General features: G+C 42.8%; 1 protein-coding gene across 1 annotated transcript in view; it reads left to right on the top strand.

Moving 5' to 3' along the window:
• Window positions 1-401: 401 nt before the first annotated feature.
• MRPL48 (mitochondrial ribosomal protein L48) overlaps window positions 402-22,572 on the top strand; it is a 60,604-nt gene continuing 38,433 nt past the window's right edge. The window contains exons 1-3 of the mRNA XM_017653264.1: window positions 402-590; window positions 17,579-17,631; window positions 20,172-20,209. Coding sequence (XP_017508753.1) covers window positions 570-590; window positions 17,579-17,631; window positions 20,172-20,209 — 112 coding nt within the window. The 5' untranslated portion in view covers window positions 402-569. The remainder of the gene's footprint in view (window positions 591-17,578; window positions 17,632-20,171; window positions 20,210-22,572) is intronic.

The following is a 22,572-nucleotide window of genomic DNA, read 5'->3' as shown; positions in this document are numbered from 1 at the left end:
GGGATAAATTAAGTGATGAACTGAATATAATGCATTACACATAGTGGTTACTAAATAAAAGTTAATGACTATCAATTATTATGAACTAACAGACTGTCAGAAAGGCTCACTTAGGGTCAGTCCGCTTTTAAATAGAGGTTAGAAGTCAGATCGCACTTCCTGTTCTAGATGCTGGAATGAATTAATCAGGTTAAGATCTCAGCACTTGAGGAACTCACAATAAAATAAAGGACGAGATCGTCACAAGTAATAAATACGTAGTATGGCAGATGAAATACCAGAATTGTGTGCAAAATGTAGGGGCAACATGGATACAGCAACTAATTCTGCCTGGAGAAGTAGCAGCGAAGGTGACATTTGAGTGGTAGTGAGGGCGGAGTCGGAGGATTTCTAGATCCTGAGCCTCGGAAGCTGCCGGAACCAAGGTGCTGCGGAAGTTGAGCGAGTCTCGGTGGGATATTGTCACTGGACCCAATCAAGGCTGTTCCGTCCGTGCTTTCAGACGTCCGGGATCGCTGCTGCTCGGGTGGATCTTCAGTTTGCACAAATACAGGCCGCAGCAGCAAAGGATGAACGGAGCTCTAGGAAAGGTAACGTAGGTTCTACGTACGCAGGGCGCTGGGGAAGGTGATGGGGAAGGCAGAGCCGAGAGCGACTGGCCGTTAGCTATCCCCGCCTCTGCAGACATCCGGGTATAAGACACTGGCGCAAACAAGCTCTTCCCGGCAGCACACGCGGTGCCGTGTAGTCATAGGCTTGAGCTCCCAAGTCTCCGGCCTGGGCGTGCTCAACCGTTCCAACCCGCGCGACACGCCCCCTTCGGTACATTGGGATTCCTAACACCAGGATAGGTGCTGATAATTTGTATGACTTTGAACAGGTCATTTTATTTTTCGTTGTCATCAACTTACAGAATTTTATCCAAGAATACCGTTTTGACTTGCAGAACTGAGCGGGATGTTGAGGTACTTGGCGATAAGGAAAGGATGACAAACGAATTTTTTACTTAAACTGAGTAACTGCAGTAAAACCGTGTGAATCAGCATAAATCCATTCCTTGGCCTTCTCCTGTCCTATTAACAGATTTAGCAGATTTTAATGTGCTCTTTTCAGTTGTATCATGCTCCTTGAAACAATGACTTATTTTTAGCAATTTATGTTAGCATTTCATTTTAGGCATTAATTGTAGAGATTATATTTCTGTTGTGTTTAGATCAGCATGATCATTGCCGTTACTGTGGAGCAGCCCTTGAATATCTCTAGGTTTGTTTCCTTAAGAGCCCAAATCTTAATTTATCCTTTATGAAATAATATTATTGTTCATCTTAGCCAAACTGAGAATTTGGCCAGATCTGGTGAAAATAGAAACCTAATTAAAAGTTTCAAAATTACATTGTGAAAGATGGTCAGATTGCTGACTCCATACTTTTGCTCTCTTCCTTGATTCTGAGGAATTCTGAAAGGGAGGGATCATTTTTCAAGGAATACTGTTTTCAACCATTGTTTATTGCAGGAAAGTCCATGGAAATACATCATTAGGCCATCACCTAGAGATACAAGGTCATTTAGGGCCCCTCCAAGTCTGATGCCATGTTCCCTTCCAGACTCCTTTGTTAGTGAATTTACTCTTCCACTCTGCCTTACTGCTATAGCCAGATTCTTTTTTATTTGTCAAATGTTGAATTCCTGATCCTTGATCTTGTATAGCCTTCTCACCTGGAGTGCCCTCACCCTTCTCACCACCTATCCAAATACTTTAGGGCCTACCTCAGTTCTCATCTTTTCTGTACAATTTTTCTGACCACTTCAGCTTAAGTGCCTGTTTATTTTCAGAATTCCTAGCTGGTATTATCTTTTGGCACCTAATCATATGCAGTCTTGTGACCATACTTGTTTCAGTCTGTCTGGAAGTGTTAGTTAATACTTTGCATTTATAAGGAAAACTCATGGGATTTGCATCAGACCTGGGTTCAATCCTTTTATAGCCACATGACCTTACATTGGCTATTTGGCCTCTCCACATCAGTTTCATATCTGTAAAATGCAGGTGATGGTGCCTACCATATGGAATTGTAAAGAATATAGAAGATAATGTAAGAGTACTTTGTAAGGTGTGAAGGACTGCAAATAGGAATATTGATCTTATCCTACTATTATTAAACTGCTTTCATTTGCTGTGGATAAAATGAGAGTTCCTATGGCCAGGATTCTCACCTGGCCCTTGTTGGCTAGCTCACTACACGTGTGGGCAGTACTTGCTATTGACTCTATATAAAAGCTCTGCCCAGTGCTCTGGGCGACACGGTGGCACGGCTACAAGGCTGCAGGAGAGCAGAGCAGAGGCTGGAGTGGTGGCAGTGCTGAGGACAGAGGCCCAGAAGACGGCTGTGCAGGATGACTGTGCAGGCAGCGAGGCCCAGAGGATGGCTATGTGGACAGAGGGTCCCAGAGGATGGCTGTGTGTGCAGAGGGGCCCAGAGGCAGAGACTGGCTTGCTGCATGCAGACTTACTCTGAGTGAACGAGATTTTAGTGATTGACCTGCCACCGTGGAAACAAAGTTGGGTATAACCTTTTCACCCCAAGAATGTTATACTGTCATTTCTTTGGTCACACTGAATCCACAGTGAACTTGCCGGGGACTGAAACCCTTTGGCAAGACATTTGCATAATTTCATTTGAGTTGCACAATATTATGAGGTAGCCCTGGCAGGTACAATAGATGAGAAAATGGAAGCTACTGGCACTGTGTCTGATATATAATACGTTTTCAGATGTTCTACCATATGTCTAAATGAATGAATGCTTGCTTATAGGTCAACAGCCTCTGAAGTGGTAGTGCTGAGACTGGAGCCTAGATTTTTTACCCCTTCTAAGACCCCACTGCCTTTCTTTTTCTGCATTTCCCTAATTTGATAATAATCTTTTTTTTTTTCCATTCCTCTTTTGTGAAAATGTTCCTTGACCTTCCCAGTTCTTGGTCCTTTCTTCCTTTATGTCCTTTTCAGCCCATGATACTGATCTCACATTGCAATATAATGAATAATTTGCACATCTACTTTCCTCACTAGAAGATTTGAGGGTAGGCTACTTTATGTTCTTTATGTCTGTGGGTACCCAGCCTACTATGTGCTTGGCCCTCCTGATAAATAAGGAATGAGTGGACAGATGTTGATGTTACATGCTAAGTACATGGTGGTACTGGGACTGTAACTTCATCTCTTAGCTCAGTGCACTTTCTTTGGGAGCCTAAGAAGATTTTAGCTTATAATCATCTCAAATTTTAGATGAGTGAGAGCCCAATTTTACTTGAGTAAAACTGGATGAAATCACATACTACTTTGGTTCAACATAAGTAGTAAAAGGTGGATCTGATTAAGACATTAATGCTGATATTCATCAGACCCCAGAAAACATACCGATTGATCAAGATGGTAGAATGGTGTCTGTGGAAGTCAGAACATACCAGGGAATGGGTAATGACTCACCAGCTAAGTTAACTTTGCACAGCAAATAGGCAGCCTTGGAGTGTCAAACTGAGGTCTGGATGTCACTCACCCTGAGATTACCATTCATTTCTCAGGGATTTCCATACTCCTGAACCACAGGAATATGGTTAGGGGAGGGGTGATGATCATACAACGTATGCCAGAATAAGCAGTCTTGGGGATGGATCTTATAGGAAGGTGTTATCAAGTGAAAACATTGAAAGCTAACATTGGATCAGAGTTTGTATAGAAGTGAGGTTGAAGCAAATGACAAACCAACAGACATGAACTAGGAGGATGTAAGAAGATATGAAATAGGAAGACATAAATTTCAGAGTCCCTAGAAGGGCAGGGAATCCGAAAGCCTAGGAAAATGGCCAAGAAGGTGGCTATCTCCTGGTCACTACTAGATTATAAGCTCTGGAGGACAGGGATAGTTTTCTGTTTTGTTCATGGTTTTATCTTCAGTGCCTGTCACACACTAAAGGACATATTGTTTAATAAATGAGCTGAATAATCACCACTGTTACCATCACTGCTGCCAATTTGACCATGAACTATGTACCTTGCACTTGCTAAACTTTTTTCATATGTTACCTAATTTAATCATATCAGCAGCTGTGAGGTAAATATTTTTATAACTCTGTGGAGATAAGTAAGTGAAGTTTGGAGGGATTTGTTAATTTGATGAGCAAATATTCATTAAGCACCTGTAATGTGCCAGAGAGTATGCTAGATGCTGGCATGTAGCAGTTTCCTGACTCCATGGAACTTACATTTATAACAAAAGAGACAGATTAATTAAACATATAACTACTTAATAATTGTGATAATGCCACAAAAAGAAGATTCTGGGTGCTATATGAGTGTATAACAGCATGATTCAAGTAAGTCTGAATAGTCAGGGAAGTTTTCTTGAGGATGTTACGTGACTAAAACTTTAAGAATGGTAGAATTTAGGCAAGGAGAGCATGTGCAATGGCTCTGAAATGAAAACACACTTGGGTTCAGAGGGCCCAAAGGAAATTGGGAGGGAGAGAAGCAGTGGTGTTTTGATATAGAGAGAGTGTGCAGAGAAGTATGGAGATGAGAGGTGGGGAGATGATAGGGAATTGGACTTAGATTTCAGGCAACCAACAGTATTTTGAAACTTAATTTAACACTGGAGGAAGTTAGGGTATTGGGCATAACAGACCTCAGCTGTGGCCTAGAAGTGCCACCCAGCAGTTATGCTGAGACCAGATAGTTCTTTCTTTTCTTTAAAAAATAGAAATTGAGATATGGTTCGCATACTGTAATATTCACCCTTTTAAAGCGGACAATTCAGTCCACTGTAACATATATCCACTATATAGTATATTTGCAAAGTTGCGCAACCATTACCACTATGTAATTCCAGAATGTTTTCATCACTCCAAAAAGAAACTCTGTACCATAAGCAGTCATCCTCATTTCCCACTCTGCCCACCCCCTGATAACCACTAACCTACTTTCTGTCTCCATGGATTTCTCTCTTCTGGTCATTTTATATGCATGAAATCATGCCGTATATGAGGCCAAGTATTTACATGACTTGCCAAAGACCATAAGCTAGTAAAATGGAAGTGCTGATATTCAGACCCATATCTGTGTGAATCTAAAACCTGTGCTCCTAACTGCCATAGACTCCGTGCAAGGCAGACTTTAATAAATAACATATTAACATATTCAGAGCAGAATGGCCAAAGGAAAAACTACAAACAAAAGCAATTTTGAAAGAACTTAGGAAAAGTTAGCTAGAACACCTCTTACTAGCTATGCATCAGGCATATTAACTCACCTTTCTGAGTTTTCGTTTCCTCACAGTAAAATGGGGGTAGAAATGTTTACCTCACAGCATGATTGTAAGGATGAAAGGAAATGATGGTTGGCATATAACAGGTGCTGAACAAACTGTTGGATTATTGAGGCTATTAACATTAATTTCACTAATATAAATTGGTGTTACTCTTTAGAGAGAGAATGTTGTGGAATAGAAAACATAGGCTTTGGATTCAGTCAGATTTGGGTTTGAATTCTTGGCACCTCTTACCAAACCTATAACTGGGCAATTTACTTAAGCCTCTATTTTTTTCCTTTATGAAATAGAGGCAGTTGTCTCAATAATGACTTTATCAAAGGATTGATGTAAAGATTAATTGAAATAGTGTGTCAAGTGCTTAGCATTAAGGATATATTCAATAAGTGATAGTAGCTGGTATGTAAAATAATAGCTAATATGCAAATATATTCTGCTAATATTCATCAAACCTCTCTTAGTTGCTTGCCTCATGGGTCCCTGACCCACTGCTGTTATCACCTACCCTGGGGCTCTGGTTTAGTTTAAAGCTACCCACACACTATATAGCTTTTGACCTGTGACTTTAGTTCTTTGTTAGCTGTGCAGTCCTTTCCTGGTTCCTGGCTCTTGAGAACATAGGACAACTATTTTTGTAACCCACTGCGACACCTATGTCCTCATTCATTCATTGATTAGCTTCACAGCCTCTTTTTCCATTTGTTTCAGAGCAGGAGCTGCTCTTCATTCGCCGATTGGAGGGAGTGGATATTTGTGGATATAGTCCCAAAATAGATTATTTTTGTCCTGACAAATAATGGCAAGCATTGCAGGGGAGAGGAAGTATATTTTCCAGAGCTGAAAGGCAGAATTCACAGCATAATTTGCATGTCTTACCGAAAGTAGTCAATCCATATAAGCATGGCTTTTAGATAATTAAATCCCTTACTATTGTATTTATTCAGAAATCTGAACAATTAAAGTGAGGACAAAAGTGTCATCTAGATCTTTCTTCCCTGCTAATACCTCTTCTGTATGAAGTGACACATTTAAGAAGATATTCTGTTCACTGTGATTTCTATTCTATTTGTCATGGTTGATAGATCTTGGGCCTGGAGGAACCGTAGAGTCTTCTGTTCTAACTCCGAAGAAAGGAAATACTAGCCAAGTTATGGTGGCCAGTGGTGATGGAGCTGGTGAGAGCTCCTGTCTCCTGGGACTCCCAGTTGCCTATGCTGTCTTTTATGGTGGCCAATATTAGGTTAAGCGTATTACACACATACTTTACAAAGTCTTTTGCATCTGATTCAATTGTCAAGGTGTGATTTTTAGGATGGTCTCTGCATTTTGCTTTTCCATGTGTTTATATGCTTTCCTATCTTCATGACCTTGTATTTTCTGGGAGACTTTTCTTAAATTTGATCATTTCAATACCTAATTTCCTAAGCACTAACACATTTGTTTAGGTAAGAAAAGGTGTAGAATAGTGAGAAAATATGGACTTTGAAGTCAGAGGAACCTAAGATCTTATGTTCTGTTAGTAGCTATTTGACTTTTGAGTAAATTACTTAATCTCAGTTTTCTCAATTGTAAAATCTCAATTTTCTCAATAGAATAATAATACTTATTCTGTAAGGGAATTATGATTTATACACATGATAAGTTCTCAACAAAATAGATGTGGGTGCTTAATAAGTGGTAGCAATGATTATCACTCATTCACTTCTTCCTAATCATTTATTTTTTCACCAAAACAAACATTGATTGAATGTCTACAATGTCCTTAAGAGGAATATTACATGACCTTTGCCCTTTGTCCCTGAGGCCTTCTTGGTTTAGCATAATGGTCTATGGTGATGTTAGGAGTTTCAGTGAATCTCTTGATGAACTGAGCAAACTTTTGTATATCCATGCCTATATGTATCTGGGGAGAAATTTCATGACCTTGAGCATATTCTCAGCAACGTCTGTAACACCCCAAAAGCTAAAAACTTCTGGCCATCTCCATGTGGATTTCCTGCCAGAGCTGCTTGTTGTTTGTACCACTACTTTGACTTAATCATATAATACTTGCAGTATTGCTTAGCTATTTAATGCAAACGTATGTCGTATCTACAACCATTCAAACTCCTATAGGACAGGGATTTTGCTTACATTTTTTTTTAACAACTTTATTCAGCTGCAACTCATATACTGTACAGTTCACCCATTTAAAGTGTACAATTCAATGTCTTTAATATATTCAGAGTGAGACAGGGACTGTGGGTGTAGTCAGAGTAGGGTGAGGGCCTCCTGGGGAAAAGCAGGGCAGAATATTTTCAGTCAGAGCAATGTAACTACATGGAAGGAACCCCCACTGCTAAAACTCTATGTTAAACATTGAGCTCTAGAATCATTCTTCAGTAAAATCAGTTAATATTCCCCAGATAAAGAAGAGTAGCACATGTTTTATTATGCTAACCATTTATAACCATTTATAATCATGTGTAAGGTTCTCTTTAGCATACTAAAAGGCCCAGGCCTATGTTCTGTCTTTCCTCCTTCAGATCTGATGAAGTCATTTTGCAAACTGGGCAACTAACTTAGCAAGTAAGCCCAGGCATAAACAACACAGTAAAAGGCAGGAAGGATTCCTCCACCTTAAAGATAAGATTGCATTTTAATACCCAAGAAGTTAAGAAGTTAGAAATTCTTTACTTACTCTTTAGCAAACAATACCTCAGCCCACCTTGGGGGGCTGAGCAGGTGGCCTTGTTTCCTGTGCCCACAGACCAAGATGCTGGTATCTCAGGGAAAAATCATCAGAAGAAGTTGCTTGTGTTAAGTTAATTATAAATATTCAGAGACCACTTAACAAGTCCACACCCCTAAGTTTTTTCATGTTTTCAAAAAATCCTCAGCTGCCTATAAAACCCCCTAGACAACGCACCACTACGGACTCTCTTGACCCCTCCTGGCGTGAGCCGGGACCTCTGTCCTTTCACTGTATCTCTAAATAAAAGCCTGTACCTTGCTCTCCTACCTTGACTGTTTGTGAAGCTCATTCTTCAGCTCTGCAAACAAGAACCCCCGGCATCAAGAGTGTGCAACCCTCACTAGAGTCAATTTTAGAACAGTTTCGTCATTCCCAAAAGTAAACGTCATATTTCTTAGTTGTTATCTCCAGATCCCTAGACCCTTTGGCCCTAGGCAACTACTAATCTATTTACTTTCTCTATAGAATTGCCTTTTCTGGATATTTCATGTTAATGAAATCATATAGTATTTGGCCTTTTGCAACTTAACATGTTTCCTTCACTTAACGTAATGTTTTCAAAATTCATGTTGTTAGGTTATATTTTATTTTTATATTCCCCTTAATATTCAGCACAGTAGTTGGCACATAATAGACTTTTTAAAAATAAACTTCATTTCAGAATAGTTTTAGAATTACGGAAAAATTGCAAACACAGTACAGAGAATTCCCCTTGTTAGGGTCCTAGCTTCCGAGGCTTCTCCAGAGAACAAACTACACAGGCATAGAGATGTAAATACAGGCAAAGTCTTTATTCAGCCAGCAAGCTGGGGTTGACAGCACCTCCCCTGACACGCAGGCCGAGTCCGAGCTGCCGACCCCCAGGCAACTTTAGGTATTGCTTATATAGGATTTTCACAGCGTTACACCGAAGCCCGCGCATTTCTACAACCAATAATTTTTAAACACATTCTATATTGTAATCTTTCAGGAAACACTCCAGCTGCTTGACCGCTTCAATTGTTATCTTTTGCTTACCCAAGCATGTCTATGTGACTTATCACGGATCACGCCCCCAGGCTGTTGCCCACCTCTAGTTATCTAACTTAAAGCAGGCGCATTTCTAAGCTTAGCCTCGGGTTGTTTATTCAAAACTGGATGGCCCATGCTGAGAACAAAGCACACAGGCAGTTAGGTTAAATGATGTTATTAGTCCTCTTTCCTGACTCTTGATGCCCCCTGCCCTCCTTTACACCCTGTACCCCTAATCCAGTTTTCCCTATTATCAGTGTTGAAAGGAAAGGAGCGACACACAGCAGCAATTCACCGGAGAGTTCCGCTTTATTAGGGAAAGGTGCTGGGTTATATAGGAAGGGGCATGAATTGATTGAGGTGTCACTTCTACGGGGCTGGTAGCTGTTGGCTAGGTGCTCGGATTGGGAGGGGAGCGAGAGGTGATTGGGCTTCAGGTGGCGCCGGCGGGAACCGAGGACCCCCCCCCCCCGAAAAGAAGCCGGAAGTTTGCCATCTTACTGGTGGGGGCCCTTCATTCCCCCCTTTCTCCTCTATGGGGTTGTGGACGTTGCTTTCTCTCTGGCTGCTTCCTGTTGAACAGGGGCAGAGAAGGGAGTGAGGGCTTGAGGATTGGGAGGAAAGGGTTGATTGGACTCCCCACAGTAAGGATGAGTAGATGTGGACTTCTTCAGGTTTGGAAATCAATGAAGGTTCCCTGTAACCATAGGTTGAGGACCTGTTGATTCCAATGGTGCCAAGAGGGTATGGGTGTCAGGAGCCAGGCATCTGCAGCCATTGTTTCCAGGAACAGTTTCTAGTGGAGAGAGGGGTCCATCTCAGCATGTGGTGAGGAGGTCACGTAAGGGTGAGGGATCTTCTGTGGCCAGAAGCTGGTAGTTCCTGAGTAAAAGCTGGTTGAAAGCTTGATTAGAGATTTTTCCGACTTGGGATTTGATGAACTTTATTATACAGGGTAAGAAGAGACAGGCAAGAAGAATGATTATTATGGGGCCTGCGATGGGCCAGAGCCAGGTGAGGAGGGGATTTGTTAGTATTGACGAGAATGGGTTGGAATTGGAAGCAGAGTGGAGACTGGAGGCAAGGTCGGTGAGTTTGTTAATGTCAGTTTGTACAATGCCGGGTTCATTGATGTAATAGCAGCACTCTTCCCAGAGGAAGACGCAGGTGCCGCCCTTCTCGGCTGTAAGCAGATCTAAGGCCTGCCGGTTTTGAAGGGTGACTTTAGCTAGCGAAGTGACCTGTCTTTGGAGAGAGGCTAGGGAATCGGCAGTGGATGTCAGGGCTCCCTCAAGTTTGGCGTCGAGATCTCTAACTGCCCATAGAGAGTGACCCAAGGCTTCTCCCGAAAACCCTGCCCCAATGGCTGAGGTGATCAAAGAGCTACTGACCATGATGGGAAGGAAAGCAGCTCTTTTTGTGCACGAGGGCAAGGGAGGTTGGAGCTCAAGAAATTCTGTCATGCTGTAAACTGTGGGATTAGGGTGATGAGAATGCAGGGTGTATCGGACTTGAGAGGCAGTGAGTTGAAAAGACTGCCATTACACCAAAAGAGGTGTCCCGGTTGCGTAAAAGTCTTAGAGCTGGAGGTAGGGGTGTAGATAGAGAGGCAGTGAAGTGCACTGGAGGGGGGTGGAGTTGGGCCTACACAGTGGTGGATGGTGAGATTATCTGAGTATTCTGGTTCCCATAGGGGTATGTCTGCCAGGGGGCAGAGGGGTTGTCCTTCTGCATGGAAGGAGTAGTTGGAAATATTAAGGGGCAAGGCGGCCAGCAGTGGGTGCTGTAGTGATGCACACAAGAAACAATTGGCGGTGTTAAGGGTGTGGTTGAGAAAGATGGTGGTGTCCTGAATGAGCTGTAATGAAGAGTAGGAGAAATGGGAAGAGGGGCGGGGATAAGAAGATGAAGAGGCGCCGTCAAGAGTTTGGATAATGACTTTTTCGGAATGTCTGCTATCTGATGCAACTTGAGAGATCTGGGAATGAGAGGGAACATACTTTTGAGAGATATGAAGGGTACCGTGGGGGGTCAAGGACCCCCCCGTAGTAAACTGAGGCTGTGACTCCGGCGGCCCATCGAGAGTCCCAGGGATCTGGGATTGATAAGGAGAATGAGCCGTTGGGATATTTCATGAAACGGTTGGAGGAGTAATACTGTGGGTACTGGAAGTTACCCATGTAGTGAATGACGCAAGACCAGTAGGGACATCCCCCATAGGTGTCTGGCCATCGCCTGCAATAGGCTTGTTTTTGGTCATAGAGGAAGCAGAGGTAGGGAGAATAAGGGTAGCTGCTAGTGAACACTTCAGTGGAGGGAGGAAAGTGGAGGTATAAAGGCTCAGAGCAGCTTTTCAGAGGGCAGTCTGGTGTGGCAATGAGGGCAGTTAACTTTTGTTTGATGCTGTGTGTAAGTCTGTCTGACTTTGAATCGCCATACAAAGGAGGCTGGGGTGGCGGGGAAGACAATAAGAATGAGGAAAAAAGCAAGAGAGCAGTAAAGGAGGAAAAAGTCATGATTTGGGTATGGATGGCAAAGGGGGGTAAACAGAATTTTGGAGGAAAGAGGACAGTAAGGTCAGGAGTCTGGAGGGAGGGAGAGTCTATAAACTTTTGTAGGTTAAGAGATCTTTTAGGTGATGTGGGGACAGAATGGTAAGGGGCGCCCTGAATGTCAGTTTATGAGCTGCCTTCTGCAAGAGCTGTGTAGCGGCTAATGCTCGTAGGCAGGGGGCCCATCTCCGAACTGTGGGGTCTAATTGCTTGGAGAGATAAGCTACTGGGGCAAAGGATGGGCCATAATATTGGCCTAGGACTCCTAGAGCTTGACTGGACCTCTCATGAATGTATAATGAGAAGGGCTTCGACAAATCAGGAAGATGGAGAGCTGGGGCTTCTACAAGGGCTTGACGGAGCTTAATGAAGGAGTGTCGGGGTGAGGAGGATAATGGTTTTTTAGGGGGGGCTCTTGCTGAGGTCGTATAGGGGTCTTGCCAACGGGGTGCAGGGAGAAGTTAGGGATCTACACTCTAAAATATCTAGCCAGGCCTAGAAAGGAAAGGATTTCTGTCTTGGTTTTGGGAATGGGCAGGTCAGAGAGGAGCTATTTTCTGTCTAAGGTAATAGACTTTCTTTGTTGAGATAGAAGGAATCTGAGGTAAGTGACAGGAGGGGAAGAGATTTGAGCTTTGACGGGGGATACTCGGTAACTTCTGGAAGCTAGAAGGTAAAGTAGGGAGGCAGTGTCAAGTTGAGACTGTTCCCACGAGAGACTGCAGAGTAGAAGATTGTCCATGTATTATAATAAGGTGGACTTGGAGTGATCATGATGAAACTGTTTGAGGTCCTGAGCTAGGACCTGTCTAAAAATATGGGGACTATCTCGGAAGCTTTGTGGCAAAACTGTCCAAGTGAGTTGTTCAGAATGTCTTGTGTATGGGTTCGTCCAGGTGAAGATGAAAAAATCTTGGGAGCAGGGGTCTAGAGGGATAGAAAAATGGGTCCTTGAGATCTAGGACTGAGAAGTGGGATGCTGAGGCTGTATGTATTTGGAACTAAGGGATGGATAGGGACAATGGCTCTGTTGATGAGGCGAAGGTCTTGGACAAGGCGGAAAGATCCGTTGGTTTTTTTAACAGCTAATATGGGGGTATTAAATGGGGAGTGAGTGGATCTGAGGTAATTTTTGTTTAAGAGATCTTGAATGATGGGTTGGAGGCCTATGAGGGCTGAAGTGGTTAGGGGGTATTGGGTCTGACAGATATACTGAGAGGGGTCACATAATTTGATAGAGGCAGGGGGACATAGGGCCATGGAGGGGCTTGTAATGTCCCAAACTTTGGGATTTACAGGGTGTATGAGGGCGGAACCGGAGCTTTCATTGGGTAGAGGGGGGTCGTTGGCTATGAGGGCCATCAGAAAGGGAGTACTGGGGGCTGTGGGAGTGGATATAGTTATGGAAACGTGGAGGAGAGAAAGGATGTCCCATCCTAGTAAAGGGATGGGACACTGGGGCATAACCAGGAAGGAGTGGAAGAAAGGTATGGGATTGTCTTGGATTGTGCATAAAAGGTGGGGCGGGCATTTAATGGGAAAATCTGTTTACCTCCTACCCCGACTAGTAATGGCAGGCGTGGTAGGGCCCCGGTATTCTCGCAAGACTGAGAAGGTGGCTCTTGTATCTAGGAGGAAGGAGATGGGGCTACCGTCTACTGTTAAAGTAACCCTGGGCTCCTGTTTGGTGATGGAAATGGTTGGGCGAGAAGCCCCCGGGCCCCGTCAATCTTCTTCTGCCAGCCCCACTACGGCGGGCTTAGGATGGGGGTTGTTCGTCCAGCCTCCCCTTCGGGTAGTTGGGCAATCAGACCCCCAGTGGCCCTTTTTGTGGCATCTGGGGCATGGGGTGGTAGGAGATCTGGGGGAGGGGCATGCCCTTGACTAATGTCCCTCTTTTCCGCACTTGAAACAAGCTCCTGGGGAGGGGGCTTGTTTGTAGAGGGGTGCCCAGGTTGTGGTTTTATCAGCTGAGCCAACATTTGGAAATTGGCCTGATCAGCCTTTTGTTTACGGCGTTCTTTCTCCTCCTCCCGATTATGGAATACTTTAAAGGCCACTGTTAGGATCTCAATCTGTGGGGTAGCGGGGCCCTGTTCTAACTTTTTGAGTTTAGCTTTAATGTCGGGGTAGCTTTGAGCTAGGAAGTATGTCATAAGGACATGTCTTCTTTCAGGTGTTTCTGGGTCCAGGCTGGTATAGTGTAATAGGGCTTGAGTGAGTCTGTCTAAGAACTCGGAGGGGGTTTCGTCTCTCTTGAATTATGTCTTGGAACTTTTGAAAATTGACTACTTTACGAGCTGCCTTTTTCAGACCTGCTATTAAGCAGGAGGCAAAAATATTTCAAGAGCAGAGACTCATGGCGGTGTTATAATCTCAGTGTGGGTCTTGTTCGGGGACAGCAGTGGGGCCAGGGGGATAGGTGGGGTCAGTCTTGTGGGTTTCGGTAGCGTGCGTTTGGGCGAAGTCCCAAACTCGTCTACGTTTTTCAGGGAGGAGAGTATTGGCCAGGAGCATGAAAATGTCATGATGTGTGAGGCTGTAAGACTGGAGGGTCCATTGAAACTCCCTGATGTATGTCATGGGATCAGTGGAAAAGGAACTTAGGCGTTTCTCTAGTTGGGCTAATCTCTTAAGGAGAAAGGGATGTGAACGCGCACGATGCCTTCGGATCTTGCTACTTCCCAGAGGGGGGCGATAATTTTGGGAGGCCCTCGGACCGAGTCTGAGGGGGACTGAAGGGTTCTGGCTCAGTCTGTGGGGGAGTGACGTGGTCTAGCCGTGCCTAGTCGAGCAGGTCCTGAAGTGCAGAAGGGTGGCAAAGAAAATAAAGAAAGATAGAATCGGACCTATGTGTTGCCAGCCTGCAGCCCAGCTGCTTGCCTCTGCTGCTTTAGTTGGGCTTGAACTCATGACTCTGAGGTTAAGAGTCCCATGCTCTACTAACTGAGCTACAGCAGGGCTCCAGTTAATTGCTTATGGAATGCATAAACAGAATGTTCTTTGTTCTCCATTCCTGCCACATCGGCAAGTGGGGGAAGGGCATAGCTAGAAGCAGGGGCGGTGTTTCTACACATCTTCAAGGTCTCCCTATTTTCAGAGTGAGGAGTCTTGGCTCGTCTTCGAGGACAAGATATGTTTTTGTGGACAGATAACTTCCAAGGACTGCACCGGTTGTTCTCTAGCTTGTGCTTTCCCATGCTGCGTTTAGACATGGGGGAAGGTGCTTTCTCATTCTCCCTACAAACATGTGAGAAGACAAAGGCGGTCCTTAACAGGGGAGAAATAGGTGATGAGGGCAAAGATGGAGGAGGCCCCCGGGACTTAATTAAAGGGGGGCGCTGAAAGGCTCAGGCTTAATCTGCGGGGGACGAAGGCGGAGGAGGTGAGATGGGGGAGGAGATGGTGGGGAAGGAAGGGAGAAGGGCTGTTGTAGGAGAAGAAGGGGAAGGGAGTGAACGGGAGGCTTCTGTGGGGGCAGCGGGTTGCAGGCTAGGAGAACTTGGGAGGGGGCAGGGGGAGGAGGAGGCGGAAAGCTTCGATATAGGGAATCTCCTTCCATTTTTTCAGGCGCTGGCAGTAGTTAAAAAGATTGCGAGTGATGTTAGGATCAAGAGTTCTCCCTGCGGGCCATTGGTTGTTATTGTCTAGGGGGTATGTCGGCCAATCTTGGGAGCAATATTTATGGAGAAGTTTTGGTTTTATATCAGGCGTCAGGGAGAGGGTAGCCAGATGCTTAAGCAGGCATTCAAGAGGTGAACTTTCAGGGAGGGATGAGGAGGCTCCCATGGCTAAAGGACAGAGAAGGAGACAAACAGGGGAAGACGAACGGAGATCCTCGGACTGGAAGCAGACCACAAGGAGACAAAGGGCGTCCCCGATGATCCTTGGTGGTCTGCGGAAACTCGTATATGAGTCAGAATTTCTTAGGAAGTGTGGGTCGTCACCCAGACTTCCCTAAGAAGGCAGAGTGCCGGAGTCACGAGGTACCTAGCGCTAGGCGTTTTCGGCGGATGGAGCAGAAGGAGGAGGGTGGGGAAAGGGAGTGTTCTCATCTGCAAAGGAGTCACCTCATTTATGGCTGTTGGAGGGGGGGCCTGAGAGTCTGCCACAGCCGTGAAGGCCTGAGGCGGGGATTTATGGCTTTCGGAGGAGGGGCCTGAGGGTCCGCCGCAGCCGTGAAGGCCTGAGGCGGGGAGAGTTCCCTCCTCATCCCCCAGCGTCAGGGCCTTGCCGTACAATCACGGTCAATGGCACTGCGATAGCTCAGAGAAGAGTGGCCCACCCCGCGGAAATTTTGCTTAAAAAGTTTCAGCACTGATGGAAGGGACGGTGAATGCGTTTATGGCTGTCAGAGGAGGGGCCTGAGCGTCCGCCGCACAGCTGTAAAGGCTTGAGGTGGGGATTTATGGCTGTTTGGGGAGGGGCCTGAGGGTCCGCCGCAGCCGTGAAGGCCTGAGGCGGGGAGAGTTCCCTCCTCGTCCCCGAGGGTCAGGGCCTTGCCGGATGATCACGGTCAATGGCACCGCGATAGCTCAGGGAAGAGTGGCCCACTCCGGGGGGAAAACTTACCTAAAGGCCAGAGAGGAGTGGTGAGTGTGATGAGCCAGCGCCGGAAAAAGAGGATGAGGGCAAGCTGCTGCTGGTGTCGGTGGGGGAAGACGGGGCCCAGTTGGGGTGTTCCGTCTCCCGGGTTTCGGCACCAATGAAAGGAAAAGAGCAACACACAGCAGCAATTCACTGGAGAGTTCCGCTTTATTAGGGAAAGGTGCTGGGTTATATAGGAAGGGGCATGGGGTGATTGTGGTGTAACTTCTACGGGTCTGGTGGCTGTTGGCTAGGTGCTGGGATTGGGAGGGGAGTGAGAGGTGATTGGGCTTCAGGTGGCGCTGGCGGGAACCGAGGACCCCCTCCCCCCCCAAAGAGAAGCCGGAAGTTTGCCATCTTACTGGTGGGGGCCCTTCAAGTGTGGTACATTTTTTCATAATTAGTGAACTGATGTTGATGTATTATTATTAAAGTTCATACTTCATTCATATTGTTTTCATTTTTTTAAATTTAATGTCCTTCTTCTGTTCCAGGATCCCATCCAGGATAATATATTACATTTAGTCATCATGTCTTCTGGGGCTCCTCTGGTCTATGACAGTTTCTCAGACTTTCCTTTTTTTAAATAATAGGCTTTTAACATACATGTTGAAGAAATTTAAGTTGTTACCTGTAGTGGACAGGATTTTCTCTTCATGTTGTGGGACCTTAAGGACATTTAATATTATCTAGTTACTTTATAAGATGACTTCCTCTATGTTAAACACTCCCTGAGGGAAGTCGCACACTCATCTTTTGAGTGGGTGTTGGGAGGGCAGAGTGAGATCGAAATACTGAAATACAGAGGAAGTTTAGGGAGGAAAGCTGCCACTGGTGCCACCTCCTCTCATTACTCTCATTTTGTTGATGTTGTATCATTATTATTCAGAGAGATAGTGTGCTGTAATAGAGGCATAGCCTTTGAAGTAAGACAGTCCTCTTAGCCACTTATTAGCTATAAATTCTAGGAAAATAACCTCTATGAGTCTCAGTTGCGTCACCTGTAAAATTGCCATGCAGTGTTTTGAGAACTAGGGAAGAGTTAAGAAAATCTCACATCGTGCCTGTGCTTGGCAGATACCTAATAATTGTTGACTAATGTTAGAAAAAATAGATCGAGTTGGAAAGGGTATGAAAAAAAAGAGAAAGAAAAGGCAGCATGGAAGAGGGCCTTGCGTTTTTTGAGCATTTTCTTTAGTGGGTGGAGTAAGAAAGGAAATGACCTTGATTTGCCTTCATGTTTGGTATTAACTGTAGGACAGCTTCTTTACTAGACAGGAGCCTTTGTGGTTTGTGTACTATGGATTTTTAGCCTCTTTTGGAAGTCTGTGAATGTTTAAGATTGTCTTAACATGGGTGTTTTGCTGTAGGTGCTGTGTCAGAGGAATGATACCATTTTTAAGCAAGCCTTTTCCCTCTTAAGGTAAGAATATTGATAACAATAAATAAACATAGCTAGTATTTGTGTTCTGCTAGTTAGTTCACACAGCTTTTTTCTTGCAGCATCTCCACTTGCATGTCTACTAAGCATCTCAAGCATCTTGCTCTTTTCCCATTCTCAGTAAATGACAACTCCATTCACCCATTTGTTTAGGCCAAAATCTTTGGAGTCATCCTTGGCTCTGTTATTTCTCTCACTTTAAATCCAATTCTTTAGCAAATTCTGTCAGCTCTGCTTTTGAAATACATACAGAATCAAACCATTTCTCACCTCCAGTTTCTGGTCTCATGCTTTCTGTTTTGCCAAACTATTGGGGACTAGTTCCTTAGCTTCTCGTATTCTTTACTATCCGTTATACTGCCTCCTAACTGGGCTCCCTGCTTTTATTTTGTTTGCTGTCCTTCACACTTAAACCAAAGGGCTTCTTTTAAAATCAAGTTAGCTCACATCAGTTCTCTCTCAGAACTCCCCAGTGGCATCCCATCTTACTCAAAATACAATCTACAGTCCATACCATGGCCTACCAGGTTTTACATCATCTGTTCCCTCATCATATCCTACTACTTACTCAGCTTTAGCCATACTGGCTGCCTTTGTAGTTCTTGATGATCTAAGCACTCTGCCACCCCAGGATCCTTGCACATTTGTCCCTCAGATATCCGTATTGCTTGCCCCCTTACTTTATTCAAGTTTGTGCCAAAATTCTTCTCATCAGAGAGGCCTTCCCTGACTACCTTATGTAAAATAGCCCCCCTCTACAATCTCTATCCCCTTACCTTGCTTTATTTTTCTTCATAGCAGGTATTCCCACCTGATAACACTTTATATGTGTGTATGTATATATATATGTTTAAATAGTCTTCCCTGCTCCCCTATTAGGATTTAAGCATTATGTGGATAACGACTTTGTTAGTTTTGTTTACTGCTATATCTCTAGAGCCTAGAATGATGTCTAGCATATAGTAGACATTTAATAAATATTTGTTTAATGAATACATCCTCATAGTGACATAGTGAAACAGGTGATATCTCAATTTTACATGTAGTAACTGAGGTCCAGAGAGATTAATCAGTAGCTCCGGGATGACATAGCTAATATGAATTGGAGTTAGGATTCAAACTCAAGTTCTTTTTCACTGTCCTGCATATACAGTATGCTACCTCTCCCTTTCTCTAGATGGTAACTTATTTTTCTGTTCAAATATATTCACCAAGTGTCTTATGTGTGGCAGCCACATCATGATATAAAACAATGAATTGCATATCTTCCTGCACCATATGGCACTTATGAGCCTGGGTAATTTCTTTAATCCTTAACATTTATTGAAGGCTTTCTCCTCTTATTCCCTTCCCATCATATTTTTCTATCATTAATTAGTCAACTATTCAATAAGCACTTACTATGGCACCATGCTAGTTATTTTACATGTTCTCTTTAGTCTTCACAAAAACACTACAGGGCAAGTATAAATATCGTAATTTTACCAAAGTAGAAACTGGCTCAAAGAGCTTAAGATAGATTTTTGGTCTCATGAGATTAAATTATTATTCTTTGCATTTTAAAGATGAGATAACTGGGAGAGATATTTTTAAAAATTACCTAAGATCACATTTTGGAAAGGTAGAGCCAGCATTTAATCACAGATATGCTGGTCTCCAGCTTGTTCTGCAGTTTAGTTTCAAAGCTTCATAGAATGCTCGTAAATAGCCAGCCAAACAGAGCCATATTTTTCTCCTCCATGTTCTTTGGTTTCTGTGTTCTATTTGGTTTTCATTGCTGTTCCTTCCTCTTCACCCTTCCTGACACATTCTAATAATGCAAGCCTATTGTGAGAACTACCTCGCTGGTTCTCTTGCCCCAGTCTCACCTCTTCCCATTCATTGCTCATCTGCTGCCAGGGTTAACTTTACAAAACTTAAACTTGATCATATCACTCCCATGCTTAAACTCTTCCAGGAGCTTACCATTGCTACACAGAGTAAGACCAAACTCCTTAGCAGAGCATACAAGCTTCTTCAGAACCTGGCCCCTGAGTACTTCCACTTAAGTTTTACTTACATCCAGCTGCTTGCTGTTCCCCAAACACGCCACTTTCATGCCTCTTCCTAGAATGCTTTTCCTGTATAAGGCTATATAGAGAACAGTTCTTCATTTTTAAAACTCAGCTCAAATAGTTTTACCTCCCTGAAGGAAATGGCCACACTTTCCTTTGTGTTCCACCAAATCTAGTACATATTTTTGTCCTGGATCAGCGCTGTACTGTGGCCTGTGCTTTATTTGCTTACATGTCTCTCTTCCAACTAGGCCATAGATAGAGACATTTTACTTATTTTTGCATCCTCAGGACCTAGCACATTGTCTGGCACATAGTAGGTACTTGATGTTTGTGGAAAGAAGGGAAAGAGGGAATAAGGACATATCTAGCATTGAATTATTCTTAATGAGGAGCATACAAGTTCTGTTAACTGCAATAAAATGTGAGTATCCTAATTGCCTTAACAGTCTCTTTCCCTCTTTTTAGGTTCAGAATGTCAGGAAAGAATCCCGTCTGTTCTACAGGTATGCAGTGTTTTCCTGATGTAGTCTGCCTGCTTTAAGTGACCCTCTAACAGTAATAATTTTGTCTAAAAGATGCCTAACATATCTTTGAGAAGGGTGGCTGAGACCAAATCCTACCCCTCACATGAAATAGAGCAAAGGGCGAGAACATAAAGTACTGGTTAAGGGCAAGAGCTCTTTAGTAAGTTTGGATTCCGACTTCACCACATGCTTTCTCTGTGACCTTTGGCTATTTCTCCATAGCTTGGTTTCCTCATTTTAAAAATGGGGATAATTATAGTACAAATTACAGTGAATTATTCAAAGATTCAAGGAGATAAAACACATAAAGTACCCAAAAATGTTAGCTGGTGGTGGTGGTGGTATTATTATTATTATTATTATTATTATTATTATTATTATTATTATTATTATTATTATTGCCACTATTTCAGATCTGTCTTTAGGTCCATTATCTACCAGGTGGGGCTTCTCTTAGTTTTTTATCCAAAATGAATATCTATTCAGTCTGATTAAACTCAGTGAATTTCAATCTCTGTTTCAACCCAATTACTTGTCATTTTTGCTTTGTCATGTGAGAAATTTCAAAGCAGTTGTTGGATTTTAATGACATCTGTCCTTTGCCTAAAGAGTATCAGAAGCAAAGGAATGGGAGTAAAGAGGAGAACTAACATTCACTGAGTGACTGATATGTGCCAGGCAGTGTATAAGAGGGTATATTTCTGTTAATTTTTTCAGAAGATGGTGGCACTGTGTAGAGAATCACCATTTCTACCAGCCCCAAAGCTCAACATCTCAAAATACAGACTTCTTTTTATGTATTCATTCTCTCAACAAGCACTTATTATACCAGGGTGTGTTTTAGGTGCTGGGGATACTAAATTAAGAGGGCAGTCCTTGTCATTTGGAAGCTTACAGTCTTTTAAGATTTTTCCTCCCAAGAACACTACAGTGAACACTTCCGTATTCACCACTATTCAACTGTGTTTATATTTTGCTTTCTCTATCAGACATTATACCTCACCCTTAAATATTTCAATGTGTATTTCTAGAAATAAGGGCATTCTCTACAGTCTGTTAAAGAACCACAATAGGATTATCTCACTCATAATGGGCTAGGGTCTGAAGCATAAAGGGGAGGAGGGCAGTTCACAGGGCAGTAAGAAGAGCAGATGTTTGGCAGTTCGATGTTTGCTCTGCTATACAGATCAGTCATTCAGATAAAATTTATCTCTGGTAATAACTCTTAGTTTGAGAAAGACCCTAATTAAAAATTTTCTAGGTGTTTAGAGGTAAAAACTTCTCTTGAACTTGCAGGGTCTTGATTGCCTTCATTGCACTCAACATTGTCTGCATGACACAGTGACACATTCTGGGGCCACTTGGTCCTTACAGTATTTTTTTTTTAAGGTATTATGTTCAAGTCCTCTTATTCCCTAACTTTGATCTCATGCCTTACCTATCAATCAGAGGCAAAGTTCATTTTGAGCAGGTATGTATTCTGAAGAAGGGGCTTTTTAAAAATTATGATTAAAGTTATCAATTGTTAAAAATTTGAAATACATTCATATGGATGCATGTGGTAAAATAAATATGAACTATTCAAAAGATATAGATTAAAAGTTAAATTTTCTTCTATTTCTCAGTTTTACTCCCTAGTGGTATACACTGGTGGCAACTTTTTATATATTTTTCAAGAAACTTTTATAGTATATATGAACACATATATATAGTATATGTATGTATGACTACATCTCAATGCTGGACATATAGGTTGTTTTTACTTTCTGCTATTTCAGAAAATGCTGCAATCACCATTTTCATACTTCTTTACAAACTTGTTCCCATACATTTTTAAGATAAATCCTGGGATTAAAATTGCTGAATTAATGGATTGTGAATTAAAAATTTTGGTAAATATAATCAGATTACCTTTCAGAGAGGTTGTATTAATTTATATTTCTATTTTGTGGCCCAAACTGGGTTTTATAAAACATTCATTTTTTTACTAGTGAAAAACTAAGTCTCATTGTAATTTGCACTTTTTGAGAGAGTTTATCTTTTCATATTTTTATTGGCCATTGTATTTCCATGTGAACTGCCTATTTATATTTTTTTTCCCATTTTTCTATTGGATTGTTTTTCATTTTTGATTTCTAATAACTTTTTATATAGCTTTTATATATTAAGGAAATTACCATTTTCTGTCATATATGCTTTGTGTGGTTTCTAGCCATCCATCCTTTATTTTTGTTGAATAGAAGTTTTAAACTTTTATGTGACTAAGCTTATTAATCTAGATTGTGTTTTATGCTTAGAAAGAGCTCCACTCCAAGGTTATTTTTTAAAATCCTTCATGTTAT

Source organism: Manis javanica, chromosome 11 (assembly GCF_040802235.1).
Source record: "Manis javanica isolate MJ-LG chromosome 11, MJ_LKY, whole genome shotgun sequence".
Lineage (NCBI taxonomy): Eukaryota > Metazoa > Chordata > Mammalia > Pholidota > Manidae > Manis > Manis javanica.
This window is presented reverse-complemented; position numbering and strand designations above follow the sequence as displayed.